This window comes from Cydia pomonella, chromosome 17 (genome assembly GCF_033807575.1).
Source record: "Cydia pomonella isolate Wapato2018A chromosome 17, ilCydPomo1, whole genome shotgun sequence".
Lineage (NCBI taxonomy): Eukaryota > Metazoa > Arthropoda > Insecta > Lepidoptera > Tortricidae > Cydia > Cydia pomonella.
Window position 1 is genome coordinate 4,940,950 of NC_084719.1, and position 14,739 is coordinate 4,955,688.

At 39.5% G+C, this 14,739-nt stretch overlaps 1 protein-coding gene and 1 long non-coding RNA gene across 2 annotated transcripts in view; one reads left to right on the top strand and one right to left on the bottom strand.

Moving 5' to 3' along the window:
- Positions 1 to 14,739, top strand: part of LOC133527030 (ras-specific guanine nucleotide-releasing factor 1-like) — a 105,374-nt gene that overhangs the window by 80,075 nt on the left and 10,560 nt on the right. The window contains exons 11-23 of the mRNA XM_061863917.1: positions 2,023 to 2,216; positions 3,472 to 3,597; positions 3,956 to 4,058; positions 4,535 to 4,723; positions 5,236 to 5,337; positions 7,061 to 7,241; positions 7,635 to 7,705; positions 8,241 to 8,423; positions 9,119 to 9,175; positions 10,042 to 10,115; positions 11,646 to 11,739; positions 12,159 to 12,412; positions 12,916 to 13,079. Coding sequence (XP_061719901.1) covers positions 2,023 to 2,216; positions 3,472 to 3,597; positions 3,956 to 4,058; positions 4,535 to 4,723; positions 5,236 to 5,337; positions 7,061 to 7,241; positions 7,635 to 7,705; positions 8,241 to 8,423; positions 9,119 to 9,175; positions 10,042 to 10,115; positions 11,646 to 11,739; positions 12,159 to 12,412; positions 12,916 to 13,079 — 1,792 coding nt within the window. The remainder of the gene's footprint in view (positions 1 to 2,022; positions 2,217 to 3,471; positions 3,598 to 3,955; positions 4,059 to 4,534; positions 4,724 to 5,235; positions 5,338 to 7,060; positions 7,242 to 7,634; positions 7,706 to 8,240; positions 8,424 to 9,118; positions 9,176 to 10,041; positions 10,116 to 11,645; positions 11,740 to 12,158; positions 12,413 to 12,915; positions 13,080 to 14,739) is intronic.
- Positions 1 to 14,739, bottom strand: part of LOC133527033 (uncharacterized) — a 351,591-nt gene that overhangs the window by 48,739 nt on the left and 288,113 nt on the right. The window lies entirely within an intron of this gene.

The following is a 14,739-nucleotide window of genomic DNA, read 5'->3' on the forward strand; positions in this document are numbered from 1 at the left end:
ATATTGCTATAAATTAGATATAATTAATAAATAAAATTAAAATCCAGGTCCACCAATGCGCTGGCAAAATTAAACCTAGGATCAAAACGCAATAGAAAGCTTTTTGTGTATTTTTCAAACATGCTAAATATATTAGACGTCTGGGAGCACCTTAAGTGTCTCCAGAAACTATAAAATAATGTATAGCTGATGTCTATTAAACTTTAGTTCGTGTTTAACGTTTCATTTTCTCTACAAGATGTACAATTTTGTTCAGAGCACTGTGTGGAAACTTCGTTTAACATTAATTACAATAATATACACCGTGGCGTGGGCTGGTAAATTCCGACAAATTTTAACCACGTTTTCCTGAGATCATAAGGAGCAAAAAAATGTTATATGAGGTTTGATATTTTTCTTGCGTTTTCTGCACACAACACGTAATTTCTTTTTACATCTTGGCGACACACGACAACAACGATTAAGTAAAGTTTTTTTTTATTACTGACAAAAATTGCGTGTTTCCTCTAAAACTTTAATTTTTGTTAGTATGTTTGTCTAATCGAAGTTTTAAAGTTGTGAAGTCGTAACCAAAGAAGCGTTTTCACTAAGTTTTTATAGATTTTTTTTCACAAGAATTGTCATAATCTTTACGACAAGACCGTAAACTTTGTATGACATTTTAGTCTCTAAATGAGGTGAAGATTTTTTTTTAATTTGTCAGGATTTACCACGGTGTATAATTGATATTATCTATTAATAAGATACATATATTGTATTTTAGTACTTTCGTAGACTAACTTTATATTCGCAGAACTTATTGCATTGGCTAGTTATGTGTAAATATTTGTTCAAGTAATAGCCTTACAGTATTTAGATGACGTATTTAGAAAGTTTTATTTTAGTGGTAGAAATTAATTGTTTACAAAATTATATATACGAATACTTACATAACATTTTAATTGGACTCCATAATAACATTCAGGTACATTTTTTTGATTTTAATATTAAACTTGACATTAATAAAAGTGTATTTTTGGTTAGGTATGTTTATCATAAATTATGTATTATGGTGTAGGTTTATGTATTCAATTTTAATCAAATCCATATATTAGTAGAAAATATTATTTTGCGGCGTAGAACGTAGAATAATTAGTTAGTAAGGTATTATATGTACAAAAGACAGTATACTTATATATCTTAGAGAAGGTAGGTAGTTTAGACGACATAGATAATAGAGTAGCGCAGCATGGCGAAGCTCATAAGCCCTTGAAATATACATAATTCAAACACCTAATGAGTGAACTTTAAACTGTTAATTTAAATGTGTCCCAAACCCTTATTAAAATTTTGAATCCATAGTGAATGCCAATGTAGTTTAAGCGTCCTTAATACAAATGTTGAACCGATCCATTTTCTATACCTGCCTTAATGCTGGCGGTTCCGAAGTATAGATTTTAACCTTGCATAAACCCCCTGTGTATTTTTTCTGTCAATGTATAGTGGTCCCGTCTTTAGTCCAAATGGCATCCTTTGTCGTTCATAATGACCCTTCCTTACTTAAATTGGAATCATATCACATGTTTTTGAAACCGATATCATGAATGTTATCTTGGTTGCCATAAGCCATCTACAGTAATATTAATATCTCGGACATTTTGTCAGAATGTAAAGTATAACCATTAACCAATCGAGACGACACTTGAACTTATATTTTCTCAAGCATTTCATGCTTGCGAACGTATGAATTTTGACTTAAATTTTTATATATATTCCGACGTGTGGGTAAAACTATTTCAAAAAACCCTTGACGTCGCAACTGCTTCATTAAAAACTAATATAAAATCCAAGAAAAATCTCATGTTATTGTCACTAACAAGCTACAGAAGAATATAAAGTAAATTGATCTGAATATTATAATGTAGGCGGCCAGTAAATGAGACCAACCCCTCATAGCCTGGAAGCTAGCATGGCATTCGGTGTCGTCGTAGCTGCCCCTCGTGAACTGTAAACCAAACAATCAGACGGTAGGCGTGTCCACAGGGGACCTGTTCGACATGCTGCTGCCCATGCTGACGATCTACCAGGAGTACGTGAGGAACCATCATTACTCGCTTCAAGTGCTGACGGAGTGCAAGCAAAGTCAGCCATTTGCTACGTTGCTGGCGCGGTTGGAAAGCAAGCCGGCGTGCCAGGGACGGTCGTTGGAGACTTTCCTAACTTATCCTATGCATCAGGTACGTTCATGGCATTAGAAAGTTGTAGTCGTCTTAAAGGATTAAAGTTACAAGACTAAAGAAATCCTTCTGTATAAGTAAGAAGGCTCCTCAAGTTTTTAATACTCTTTGAAACTCAAAGGTGCCGGTCAGCTTCAGGTTACGCCAGCATTACTGTAGCAGTATTGCAACGTGATATTAACTGCCGACTGCATTGCTACCGGTAGTCAATAGTAATGTTGGGCAGCAATTTTGGTGCAGTTGATTGCATTGAAACTGCGGAAACATCAATTTCAAACGATTTCTTCTGGATAAAATTATCTTTTTGACGTCTGATGCAGCAATGCAACCGATTACAGCGCAACACTATTGCCGATTGTAGTACTATCGCTAATGTCAACGTCGATGTTGTTTTCCGGTTTGACATTTGCTGTAGCAATGCAGTCGACAGTAATGTCACGCTGCAATACTGATGTAGTATGAATCCGAACGAATACCTTTGCTTGGAATAGGCACTATAAAGTTGTTTGTTTTAGAATTCTGTTTTAAAAAGTTTCAAAAACAGGGATGTATCCCTTTTAAGTAGTAAATTTTGAGAGAAGTTTTCTTGCATTAAACGCAGTGTAGTAATATTATTCAAATTGGATATGCCTGTCTCTTACTATCAGAAATTATAACAAATTGAACCATCTTCTTTTTTTGAAATGAAGTTTATAATCCTTGTTATAGGATGGTCATTTTTGCCTTATAAAATCGAAGTTTGTCCGTTAAAGGGATAAAGGTACAAACAGAGTACTGCGACTCAAACATCTCATTCTACGTTCTTCCTATGTTCTCTTGGATTTAATAACAGGATATGATGACGTCCAAAATTAGTTTTTAGAATCGAATATCCGACTTCTAAGGCTGCGTTTCCCCCAAAGCTATGCGAGGTAGCTGACCGGTGCGAGGATATGGAACGATGTGTTTCCACTAGAGATGTGTGCGGTGAGGCGGGATCGGAGTTTCTAAATGTTTTTCACTTGCGTCTGTACCTCTCATCATATTCCTCGCAACACATTTCTCACAACACATCCGTCGTAACACATTCCTCGGTCACACCCTTCAGTTGTTTTAGTAAAAATACCTTGCTTCGCTGAGTTGTTTTCATTAGAGCTGCGTTGAGCGAGGAAGGTAAATGAAGTGTTACTATCGGTTCATCACAAGCATTGGTTCATGGTGAAAACGCAGCATAATAATGGTTATTCGAACTAGATACCAAATCCCTTTCATTCAGATTCCTCGCTACATTATAACCCTGCACGAGCTGCTGGCGCACACGCCGCACGACCACGTGGAGCGCCGTAGCCTGCAGCATGCGCGTGCGCAATTAGAAGAACTTTCGAGGCAGATGCACGACGAGGTGAGACATATTGCTTCTAAGGAATTTATTTGTATGTATTGACGTATTTTTTTCCTGTTATTAGAACAGATATACATATACACATACAGGTATAAGAAAACTCACAGAAATATACCTAACAAGACATGACGCAGTGTATAAAAAAAGAAAACAAATTTTAATTAGAGTTCACTTGCTGGGTCATAGATCAGGGAGTTAAGTTAACAGAGGAGTCGATAGAGGAGAAACTTTGTCATCCATCATTTAAGTCATACATTTGACAGTACTTTAAGCTGTATCTAACTAGATAGGTAACATAAAAGTTTTAAGAAGTTGTTTGACTCTCAAGTCTATGTTATCGTCTCTATGATATTGGCAGGTGAGTGAGACGGAAAACCTGCGCAAGAACTTGGCCGTAGAACGCATGATCATCGAGGGCTGCGACATTCTACTTGACGTCAACCAAGTCTTCATTAGACAAGGTAATACTTTTGTAAATAACAATGCTATATACAAGCATGCTTCTTTTTACTTAAATTATAGCCCAGGCTATTAAGCGCGCGTTCCGGCATTCAGGAAATTTTGGTAATGTTTTTGTTGAGAGGTTTAAACAAGCTGTTAACGACTATAAGTAACACATCACAATGACTAAAAGCTTCCTGACTGTGTAATTCTGAATGATTAAAATTCCACAAGTGAACGGCACTGTGCGGCACAAGCATTTTTGTACTGAATATGTTTGTGCCGCACAGTGGCGCACACTGGTGGAATCCCGCCTTTCTGTTTTGTAATTGTTTGCGGCTTAATATGCACAATCGCTTGAATGTTCTAGAGATCACAGACAGACTTGAAATATGGAGATGAAACTTGAACACGAAAAAGTGCGATGTGTTGACAATTCACATAGCTTTAGAAGCAGTACCTATTTAATAATAATTTATCTATCATTCTTCATCAGGAACAATATCACAAGTGGTCGGCAAAGGCCGTCGAGCCTCACTCCAGGCCCGCCAAGCATTCCTGTTCAGCAACCACCTACTCCTCAGCACCAGGGCTACTGGAGGGAGACTACATCTGCCACCAACTGGAAGGCTGCCACTGCATGACGCATTGCTAGTTGAAGATCCTAGCAGCCATGATGATGATGGTAGGTCTCCAAAAGCTTCAGCAATATTTCAGCATCAGGGCTACCGGAGGAAGACTTTATCAGCTGAACTGAAAGTTTGCAGTCGCATGATGCGCTACTCGTTGAAAATCCAAGCAGTCGTGATGATAAGGGGAAGATGGTTAATCAGGTGAACGTTTCAACTTTACAGCAGAGACTTATTGATGGTGACATATTCTAAGGTGCATTAACTTACAAAAGCTTCTTTTTACTTTACCCTATTGAACCATGATGATTTATTATTATTTATTGATTTTTTTTTTATTTATTGATGTGATGATGATTGAACCATGAGAAACATTCCGACAAAGATTGCGGACTCGTAGATTTTTGTCAGAGTTCAATTTCCTTCCACTGAGATGCTGCAACTCTTTACTGTTTTTAAATTATTTCTTCTTTAAGCCAGAACTTCACACAATATTCACATCATATGTGATCCTCTTTGAATTGCTATCGCAAACTGTTACAACAAAATTACTTTTGTTCATTTTCAGATTCTACATCCATCTGTTCTTCCCCAGGAGGCGATCTGTATCAAGGGAAAGACTTCAAAATTCTCGTTGAAGTCAAGGGAGAACAAATCTGTGCTCACTTAGGTAAGTACGTATTTAGTAGGAAACGCCTGATGCAATATTTTTATTTTACTTAGCAGTAGCGGTACAGCAAATATTCTAAAATAAAACAGATGAAAACATATTTTCAGCTTTGAAGTAAATGAGAAGCTTTATAAATATGGGATGCTGGAGGCTTAGTAGTTCTATCATCTGAGGGAATATTTTAGATTCCATCGTCTTATGTCATTAAAATATTTTTCCAGCTTCTATATAAATACAAAATTTCATAATTTAAATCTAGTCTGACTACGCTAACTTTAACTATGCACTGATTTAGCACTTGTGGCAGCAGTGAAAATTCACGTAAACTTTGGCGAGTGAAAGAGGACCGCTAGGATATTGGCTAGAGTAACGCCATTTACTCCAACGAAAGAACATTTCCGGAAACTTTAGATTTGTACAGTCCTCTGTATATTTATTTTGGGTTGTGTTGTTGTGAAATACTCGTATATGTCTAGACCATAAAATCCCTCAATGAGTTCGAAAATTGGCGAAATCATCGAACTCATTGAGAGTAGTCGGTCACGATTTGTGTATAAGTATATCAATTTTTTTGTAAGTTGCAGTTTTCTGATATCATTAAAAAGCTGAATTGAATTAATGAAATTGGTGACATATATATATATATATATATATATATATATATATATTTTTTTTTTAATAGCCTGTTAGAGTGTCCCACTGCTGGGCAAAGGCCTCTCCCCTTGATTTCCACGATTCCCGATTTGGTGTTTCCTCCGGCCAGTTGTTCAGGAAGCTGTCCAGGTCATCCCGCCATCTCCGCCTGGGCCTGCCCCGTCCACGTCCCTCTACCGGCATCCACTTGGTGGCTATGCTAGCCCACCTCTCTGGGTGCATGCGGTAGACGTGACCGGCCCAGTCCCATTTTAGCCTAGCGGTTTTCTCGCCAACGTCGGCAAAGCGGGTTTTTGAACGCAGCGTGGTGTTTCTTATCCGATCTGTTAGTTTAATACCTAGAATGCTGCGCTCCATAGCGCGTTGGCAAACCTTCAGTTTGGACTTCTGAATCTCTGTGAGTGACCAAGCTTGGGCCCCGTAGGTTAGGACAGGCAGAATACACATGTCAACGAGTTTGCGCTTCAGTGACAATGGAAGGTTACCCTTCATTAGCTCTTTCATGGACCAGTAGCTCTTCCAGGCATTTTGAACACGGCGCTCTATTTCCTTGTCTTGCCTGTTACTGAAAGAGACTAGCTGGCCCAAGTAGATGTACTCGTCAACATACTGTATGCTCTGCCCGTCCACGTCGATACTGCGACGATTCCTACTGTTGGTCATAACCTGAGTCTTCGCGCGGTTCATTTCAAGTCCAACCTGAAGGCTTGCGTTGCTCAGATCTTGGAGCATTTGCTTTAGTTCTGCTGCAGAAGGGGCAAAGAGAACGATGTCGTCGGCGAAACGAAGATTTGATAGCTTCCTACCACCGACGTCTATTCCCTTAGCCTCCCAGGAAACCGCCAGGCCCTTGAAAACTTCTTCGAGGGTGCTTGTGAATAGCTTGTGAATATATATATATATATATATATATATATATTTATATATATATATACCATTATTATAATAATTAGCTTAGGAGTCTGGAGGCTTAACCGCTCCATCGTCAGAGAGGGTTTCCAACATATTTAATGCTTAGCTTTAAGTATCATCTCTTTTTACCTACGTAGTGCTGTCAATGTGTCAACAGTGGCAGCGACTCTCGAAGAGAAAGCAGCTTGGACATCTGAACTGGCTCAGTGCATGGAGAGTGCGGCTTTGACAGAACTCCTCAGAGCTTGTGGTTCATGTGGTGCTGCCTCCGCTAGCCTGCCCGCTTGCCGCTCCGACCGAGCTCTGTTTACAGATGACGTGGACATACGCTTCAGCAGGTATCGAGTATCAGAAGCATTTCACGGGCTGTTTCGCAAAACGCATTTTGTTTCGTGTAATAGAACATTTTTCATCATTAAAACTCTTTAATTAATTTATGCCCTCTGACCTCCGAAGAATCAACATTAGGCCAAATTAAGGGGAGACCCCAACAAAGATTTAGAATTTTGAACAAGTGATCTATAAGCATCATACTCGTATTGGGCCAAACTTAAAGAATCCACGGGACTCCATTAATAGGTAAATTAGGCCACATGGTCGTCAACCTCGCCCAATGATTAATAATGATCTTCAGTCACAAAAAATAACACCAGAAGTATTACTTATATTTTCATTCCTTTTTGTTCCGGATTGTTTCTGGTTAATAATATAATTCACCTGTAATATTTCAGGACTTTAAATTCCTGCAAGGTGCCACAGATCAGGTCAGCAACACCACAACGGCTACTTCAAAGGCTTACTGGTGAGTGAAGCCGATTTTATATCAGCTATGCAGTCAATATAGGCACGAGTTCTTTACCAAACTATAATTGGATGGAAGCAATTTAAGCAAATTGATCAATTAAATTAATACAAAACAATTGTTTTAATTGCTAAAGCGATCGTGGCCCCGTGTGTCGGGTCGATGTGAGTTCAAGTCTCCTTGGGTCGACGTACAATCGAACAACCCGATTTGTGATTCACCATAGAACATTTTTCGCAATAAGCGAATATTACGCATAATGTAATTAAATTAGGGCTTATCTTACATTGACACAATAGGTATCCTTAACTTTTTGCGGTAAGTTAATTTTTTTTGTATCTTTCTAAAATCCCAAGGTCATTCTGAGAGTTAACGGATTGTACATAAAATATTTCATCACTAATTCGAAGTTAAACCTACTCGTATAAGTTACTTGCAGGCACACACCTCAGATTATAGGTAATGACTGCCCATCGCAAGACCACCAATTACTCACAAAAACCACGAATAGCTGAAAAAAATGTCAAATTTTCAGACCTACGCTTCCTCTCAGTGGACTTCCTAAACACGTTCCTACTGACATACCGCGTGTTCACCGATGGCGTGACGGTCCTCGAGGCTCTGAAGCAGGTGTTCTACGAGCAGTCAGCCCAGGAGTTGGAGCTGGCTCCACCGCCTGATGCTACGCGGAAGACCAGCGCTGCTAGTTCTGTGTCAGGCGAGTCCCTCTATTTCCCTCCTGAGAATCCGCGTGTTCACTGACGTTGTGACGGTTCTTGAGGCTCTGAAGGAAGTGTTCTACAAGCAGTCAGCCCAGGAGTTGGAGCTGGCTCCACCGCCAGATGCTACGCGGAAGACCAGCGCTGCTAGTTCTATGTCAGGCGAGTCCCTCTATTATGACAATGGACATGTTCCTCCTTAGAAACCAAGTGTTCACTGACGGCGTGACGATCCTTGAGGCACTGAAGCAGGTGTTGTACGAGCTGTCAGCCCAGGAGTTGGTGCTGACTTCACCGCCTGGTGCTACGCGGAATACCAGTGCTGCTAACTCTAGCTCAGGTAAGTTCCCTCCATTAATGGCTGGCTCATATCCCCAAATTGTGAAAGTCTCCACATGGAAAACTCTCGCAAACCTTTTTCTCTCTCAACATTTTACATAGAGATTTTATATAAATTTACATTACTTTAATTTATGTAAGATTTTTCAGAAGTTTCTGATAACTTTCCTAACTTATTGCAAACTTTTTGCAACTTTCACGTGGTAGTGTGTACTCGTAGACCGTCTATTTCACAATTGGTGGTTTACTTTCTTGTCATATTAATGGTACAAATAATATATTTTACTTGTCTGTCAAAACTTGTTGTAAGGTTAGGTAAAATTATTTAATTAAAATATGATTTCTTGTGTTTCAGGATATGGATCTGAATTCAGTGAAAGAGATTGGCATTGGAAACCTTCGAGATTAAAAAGTAAGCTTACACTAAAGTCTACAGTAAGTTTACACTAAAGTCTACAGTAAGTTTACACTAAAGTTTATAGTAAGTTTACAATAAAGTCTATAGTAAGTTTACACTAAAGTCTACAGTAAGTTTACACTAAAGTCTACAGTAAGTTTACACTAAAGTCTATAGTAAGTTTACACTAAAGTCTAAATTAAATTTACACAAAAGTCTTTTTACTTATTATAATACTTTGTTCATTTTTATTATGTTCTAAATGTGGTTTTTGTCCACGCATTATTTAATAAGTCTTTGGCAAAAAAAAAAAATGTTGGTACAAGCTTTTATCGCTGACTGTACTTTCCTTTTCACATGCAACTATTACTCATCGAGATAATTCTAAGAACCCCAAGTGTTTATCACTTATCACATTCCCACGGCCACTTCCTGTCTCCATTATCAGATCAGCTGTATGTCATCATAGATATAGATATGTATGTAAAATTAGAGCTCTATCGGAAATCGGGAAGGGGGTCAAATTTGCAAGATTTGACCCACACTAACATACATACATATATACATATACATACCGTAAAACCACCCAACTATAGTCCAATACTGCAACTATGGTTCACAAGTTCAAAAGGAAATTAAGTATCTATATACCAATGTTCCTTGTGGTTTACTCCTAGTTTTACCTTCCATTTATAAACGTACTTTATTTGTATTTTACTACAAAAATATAGTAAAATACACACCTAAACAAGAAAAATTTAGTTTATTTGTGGACCATAGTTGGGGGCTTTGGACTATAGTTGGGTGGTTTTACGGTACTAACAAGGTAAGATAAAAGCTTGTAAAAAGATAGGGTCTAAATGCATTTATTTTTTACGCAGGTGAAGAAGACGATAAGTTGTCCCCATATTTAATGGCGCCATCACGACGGACCTCCTCAATAAGCGTATGCAAGGTATATAATTATTTACAACCAAGTCTATTTTTATCAGCTCTGAAAATAATTTGGAGCTAACCCAAAAACAACTGACAAAGTTAGTCACAGTAATGTCACTGAAAAGCACATGTCAAAAGATTTTTTTTTTCTCTTTATTTAAGAGCTTGTCACCGAGGTGAACATGTCGCTCCATAAAAAAAAAAAAAAAAAACATGTCAAAAGATGATAAAGTACATTGGGCAACGAGGAGGGTAAGTAAAATTTTGCAAACGAGGTCTTTCGATGCACAACAGCCGCACACTGGAGTGAATTCAAGACTCGAGTTTGCAATACTCTTACCCCAGGAGTTTTTATCACACATGCGAAGAAAAAACTTAATTGTAAGCGAAATCATTCTGAAATACGGTGAGATTTCAAATATTCGTTCGCCATATTATCATTCTTTGACAGGTTAGGCATCGAAGACAGACCTATCCGGCATTCAGCCATGATTGAAAATTTTGTAAAAATATTTTAAACGGCTATTAAATTATTGAAATTAAATATCTTTTTCTCAAACTTGCTATGAAATGATGACATGACTTACGTCAAATTAGGTCCGGAAATACGACATATCAGGTGCGATGAGTGAAAATGATATGTAAAGGAATTTCATACTGCCTTACACACCTAGGACTGTAAAGCAACCTTCTTTTGTTTTTTAACGTCAAATTGTGACACAACGTCTTGGCATTCAATCATCAACAAATCATATTTGGTGTGTGTTCTGTTGTGCATATTCGTTGCTAAGCAACGGCGGTGGCACCGCTGGTAGAGTGGCTGGCGACTCGAGTAGGTCGCCGCCAAACAAATTGTCTACAATTTTTTGTTTTAATTGCAAGTTTGAGAATAGCACTATACAAATCTCGGCGAGAAACGGGGTTGCCGGCCGCGTATCTCTATCCGGCTTCGCTACGCTCAGCCGTCTATATCTACTTAGCCTGCAACCCTACGTTTCCCGGCCTCTATAGTAATGTACAGTCAGCGTCAAATACTTTGTAGCAACCAAAGTAGCCAAATAGTTCGGTACACCATATATTTAGTATGGTATACCGAACTATTTGGCCACTTTGACTGCTACAAAGTATTTGACGCTGACTGTACTATTAACCTAAACAATAAAAACAAATTATAAACGTTAGTATTTTAAATGTAAAACTCATTTATACCTACTTGGTTCATTTGAATAAGTAACATAATGAAAAAGATACTAGAAGGAGTTATAGACTGAGGGAACAAATAATGCTTTTGTTTTTCGGTATACCTGCATGAATTAAGGTCTTTTTCGAGCAAGTGTGATGAAAAAAATAAAGTAAGCAGGTATATAACAGCGGGAATAAAATAAGTGATATTAAGGATTGATGTCCTTACCGGATTGCTCTTTAGCAGTAAGGCCGCCTTTTGTTTACTTCTGTCTTTATGTACTATGTATGTTTCCTTGTAAACTTATTTTAAGTATAAGGGGATTTGTATTGTATTGTATTGTCTTTTTAACCGTGCTAACGAAAGGAGGAGGAAAAAGAAGAAAAAGACGAAAAAGACAACAGCCTCTTAACTATCCCAAAGATAATGGCCACGTCTTCTAGCAATGAGACTTTGAAAGGTAACCCTTCATTTCATTTCCGAAGAATCATTTTGTCAACTAATTAGTGCTTGAAAATTCAAACCAAGCCAAGGCTCTCCCAAGGGAAACCAAAGCTCTCTGAAACATGACGCGCAAATGACTAAAATTCGTGAGTTAAACCATAAATTGATTTGAATGTTAGTTTAAGTTGTATCATTAATTATTATGTAAATGACGATAGTTTAAGTTGAATCAAGTAGTTTTGAGAAGTTTCAATTCAAGATCTGTAGAACATACTGTTGTTTAAAACTCAGTTATGGAATGATGTCATGGCAAATATTTGTTTTACCTTTATCAGAAATAAAAAAATATAACGTCATGTATCCGACACTTTCATTGGAACTTATACTTACGACACACGGCCTGGCACACTAAACAAATATATACAATATTTAAAGGTACAACCCCCACATCCCCCGGCGGCATAAGCTCAGTGACCCTAGTTGGGACCCCAAAGAAGTCCAGCCCCGAACCCCCGGACCCCAAAACCCGGAAGTCCCCGACCAAGGATAATGACGCGGCCGCAGCCATCATGAAGGATGAGAGCATAGAGCTGGTGGACCAGAGCGATGAAGATATCAAGTATAAGGAGGAGGAACAGGAGAAGAATAAGAAAGAGGAGAAGTTTAAGATATCGCAGAGGTTTTCGGAGGTAAGTTTATTTAAGGAGAAGGTCCGACGGTGGAACGATGATTTGACCAATATCGCATTAAATCGATCAATCACATAAGTACCTACAGTACTTCTATTCTAAGAACCATTTCCATCACAGTTGATAATAGACTTGGTACCCAGAGTCCAAAGTAATGCTTGATCTTTTCCGAGATAAATGTTACGAGAAAGAAAAGTAAAAAATCAAGTTTTCATTCTGAATTTTGATACTATTGACCCTTATTAACACTACCATCATAGGCTTGCATACCTACCAAGTATCTATATTAAAAGTATGCTTTCTAATTCGCCACTGATACTTGTTGATAAAGAATCGGTGTGACATAAGTATAACTACTTATCTAATGGGTGCTCATGCGGAGGTGGTAGCCGCAGTCGCGCATTAGCGTGAATGATAAAAATTACTAAATGAGCCTACTCATGCCGGACGGATTCTGCATCGACAAAATAACTAAAACAGCCTAATGTTTACTCCTTTCTCAGCGAGTCCGCACAATGTCACAAAGTCCACGGCGCTTACTGCCGGCGGCGGCGTCGGCGTCGGAGGCGCGGCGCCGCTCCGACGGCGCACGGGAGGCCGCCGCCGCCACTGAAGAGAGCCGTCGGGCCTCCGACACAGGACGGTACACACCTCGGCGCTCTGTCAGGTATGACCATGGAATCCATTTCAAGTAGGTAATTAAATGGTGCCAGGATAACGTGGAAAAAATTAAAATGGATATTATTGCGCAACACCATTCTAATAAAAAGTTTGGCAAGTTCTGGAAAAACACAAACCGATTAAACCATAAAACGGGTCTCCCTGTGAGCGTGGAGGGGATACATGAGCCTGTTGAAATCGCTAACTTGTTTCAAAGACATTTTAAATTAGAGTCGCCATTGGGCCCTGCGTCGTCGGTGTCCGGGGCTAGTTCGGATATCCACCTGAAGTGTAGTATCACCTTTACTGATAACGATGTGTGGAGTGTTATTAAAGGTTTAGATGGAGGAAAATCCCCAGGGCATGACGATTTTAGCGTCGAACACTTGCGACATGCGGGCATCCATTTGACCAGATCTCTCGCAATGTTTTACTCGTTATGTCTGCGACACTCGTACCTGCCGGAAAATCTCATGCGTACGATTGTAGTGCCCATAATTAAAGACAGAACGGGTGATTCCTCTAGCTTATCTAACTACAGACCAATATCGCTAGCCTCGATTATCGCCAAAGTACTGGACGGCCTTATTGATCGGCAAATGGAGAAGCACTTGTCACTTAACGATGCGCACTTTGGGTTTAGAGCCGGTCTGTCTACGGAGAGTGCTATCCTTTGCCTCAAACAGACTGTGCAGTATTATACGAGTAGAAAAACCCCGGTATTTGCTGCTTTTTTTAGACCTCTCTAAAGCATTCGATCTCGTATCGTACGATTTGTTGTGGGATAAGTTAAGAAAAGAAACAAGCCTGGCACCTGAATGCATATTTCTGTTACAATACTGGTATAACCACCAATCACACCAAGTCAGGTGGGGAAGAGTTGTCTCTGGGGAGTATAGGTTGGGGTGTGGAGTGAGGCAGGGGAAATCTGACCTCTCCCAGGCTTTTCAACCTTTACATGAACCAGCTGATTGAGGAGCTTAGCAGCACCGGAATCGGTTGCCATGCAGGAGGAGTGTGTGTAAATAACCTAAGCTACGCTGACGATATGGTGCTGCTAAGCCCTTCAATCAGGGCACTGCAAACGCTGATTTCAATATGTCAAGAGTATGCGGAAACGCATGGTCTAAAATATAATGTAAAAAAAAGTGAGCTGATGGTTTTCAAGCCCAGATCTAAGACCTACACCAGTTTGCCTGATGTATCTCTATATGGCACACCTCTGCTTAGAGTTAGCAAGTTTAAGTACTTAGGCCATTGGGTTACCGAAGATCTTAGCGATAACTGTGATATTGAGAGGGAACGTAGGTCGCTGGCCGTGCGGTGCAATATGCTTACCCGCAGGTTTGCACGTTGTACACACGCAGTTAAAGTAACGCTTTTCAAAGCTTACTGCCAGTCTTTCTACACTTGCAGCCTGTGGGGTGTCTATACGCGGCGGGCGTACAGCGACCTACGTGTGCAGTACAACAACGCTTTCAGGATGCTGATGGGGCTGCCTCGACACTGTAGCGCCTCCGGGATGTTTGCGGAGGCGCAAGTCGACGGCTTTGCGGCTATCATGCGGAAGCGGTGCGCCTCTTTACTTAGCCGCTGGCGGGGCAGCGCTAACAGTATCATGATAGCGTTGTTGGACAGGTCGGACTCCCCTCTGCTGCAGCGGTGGA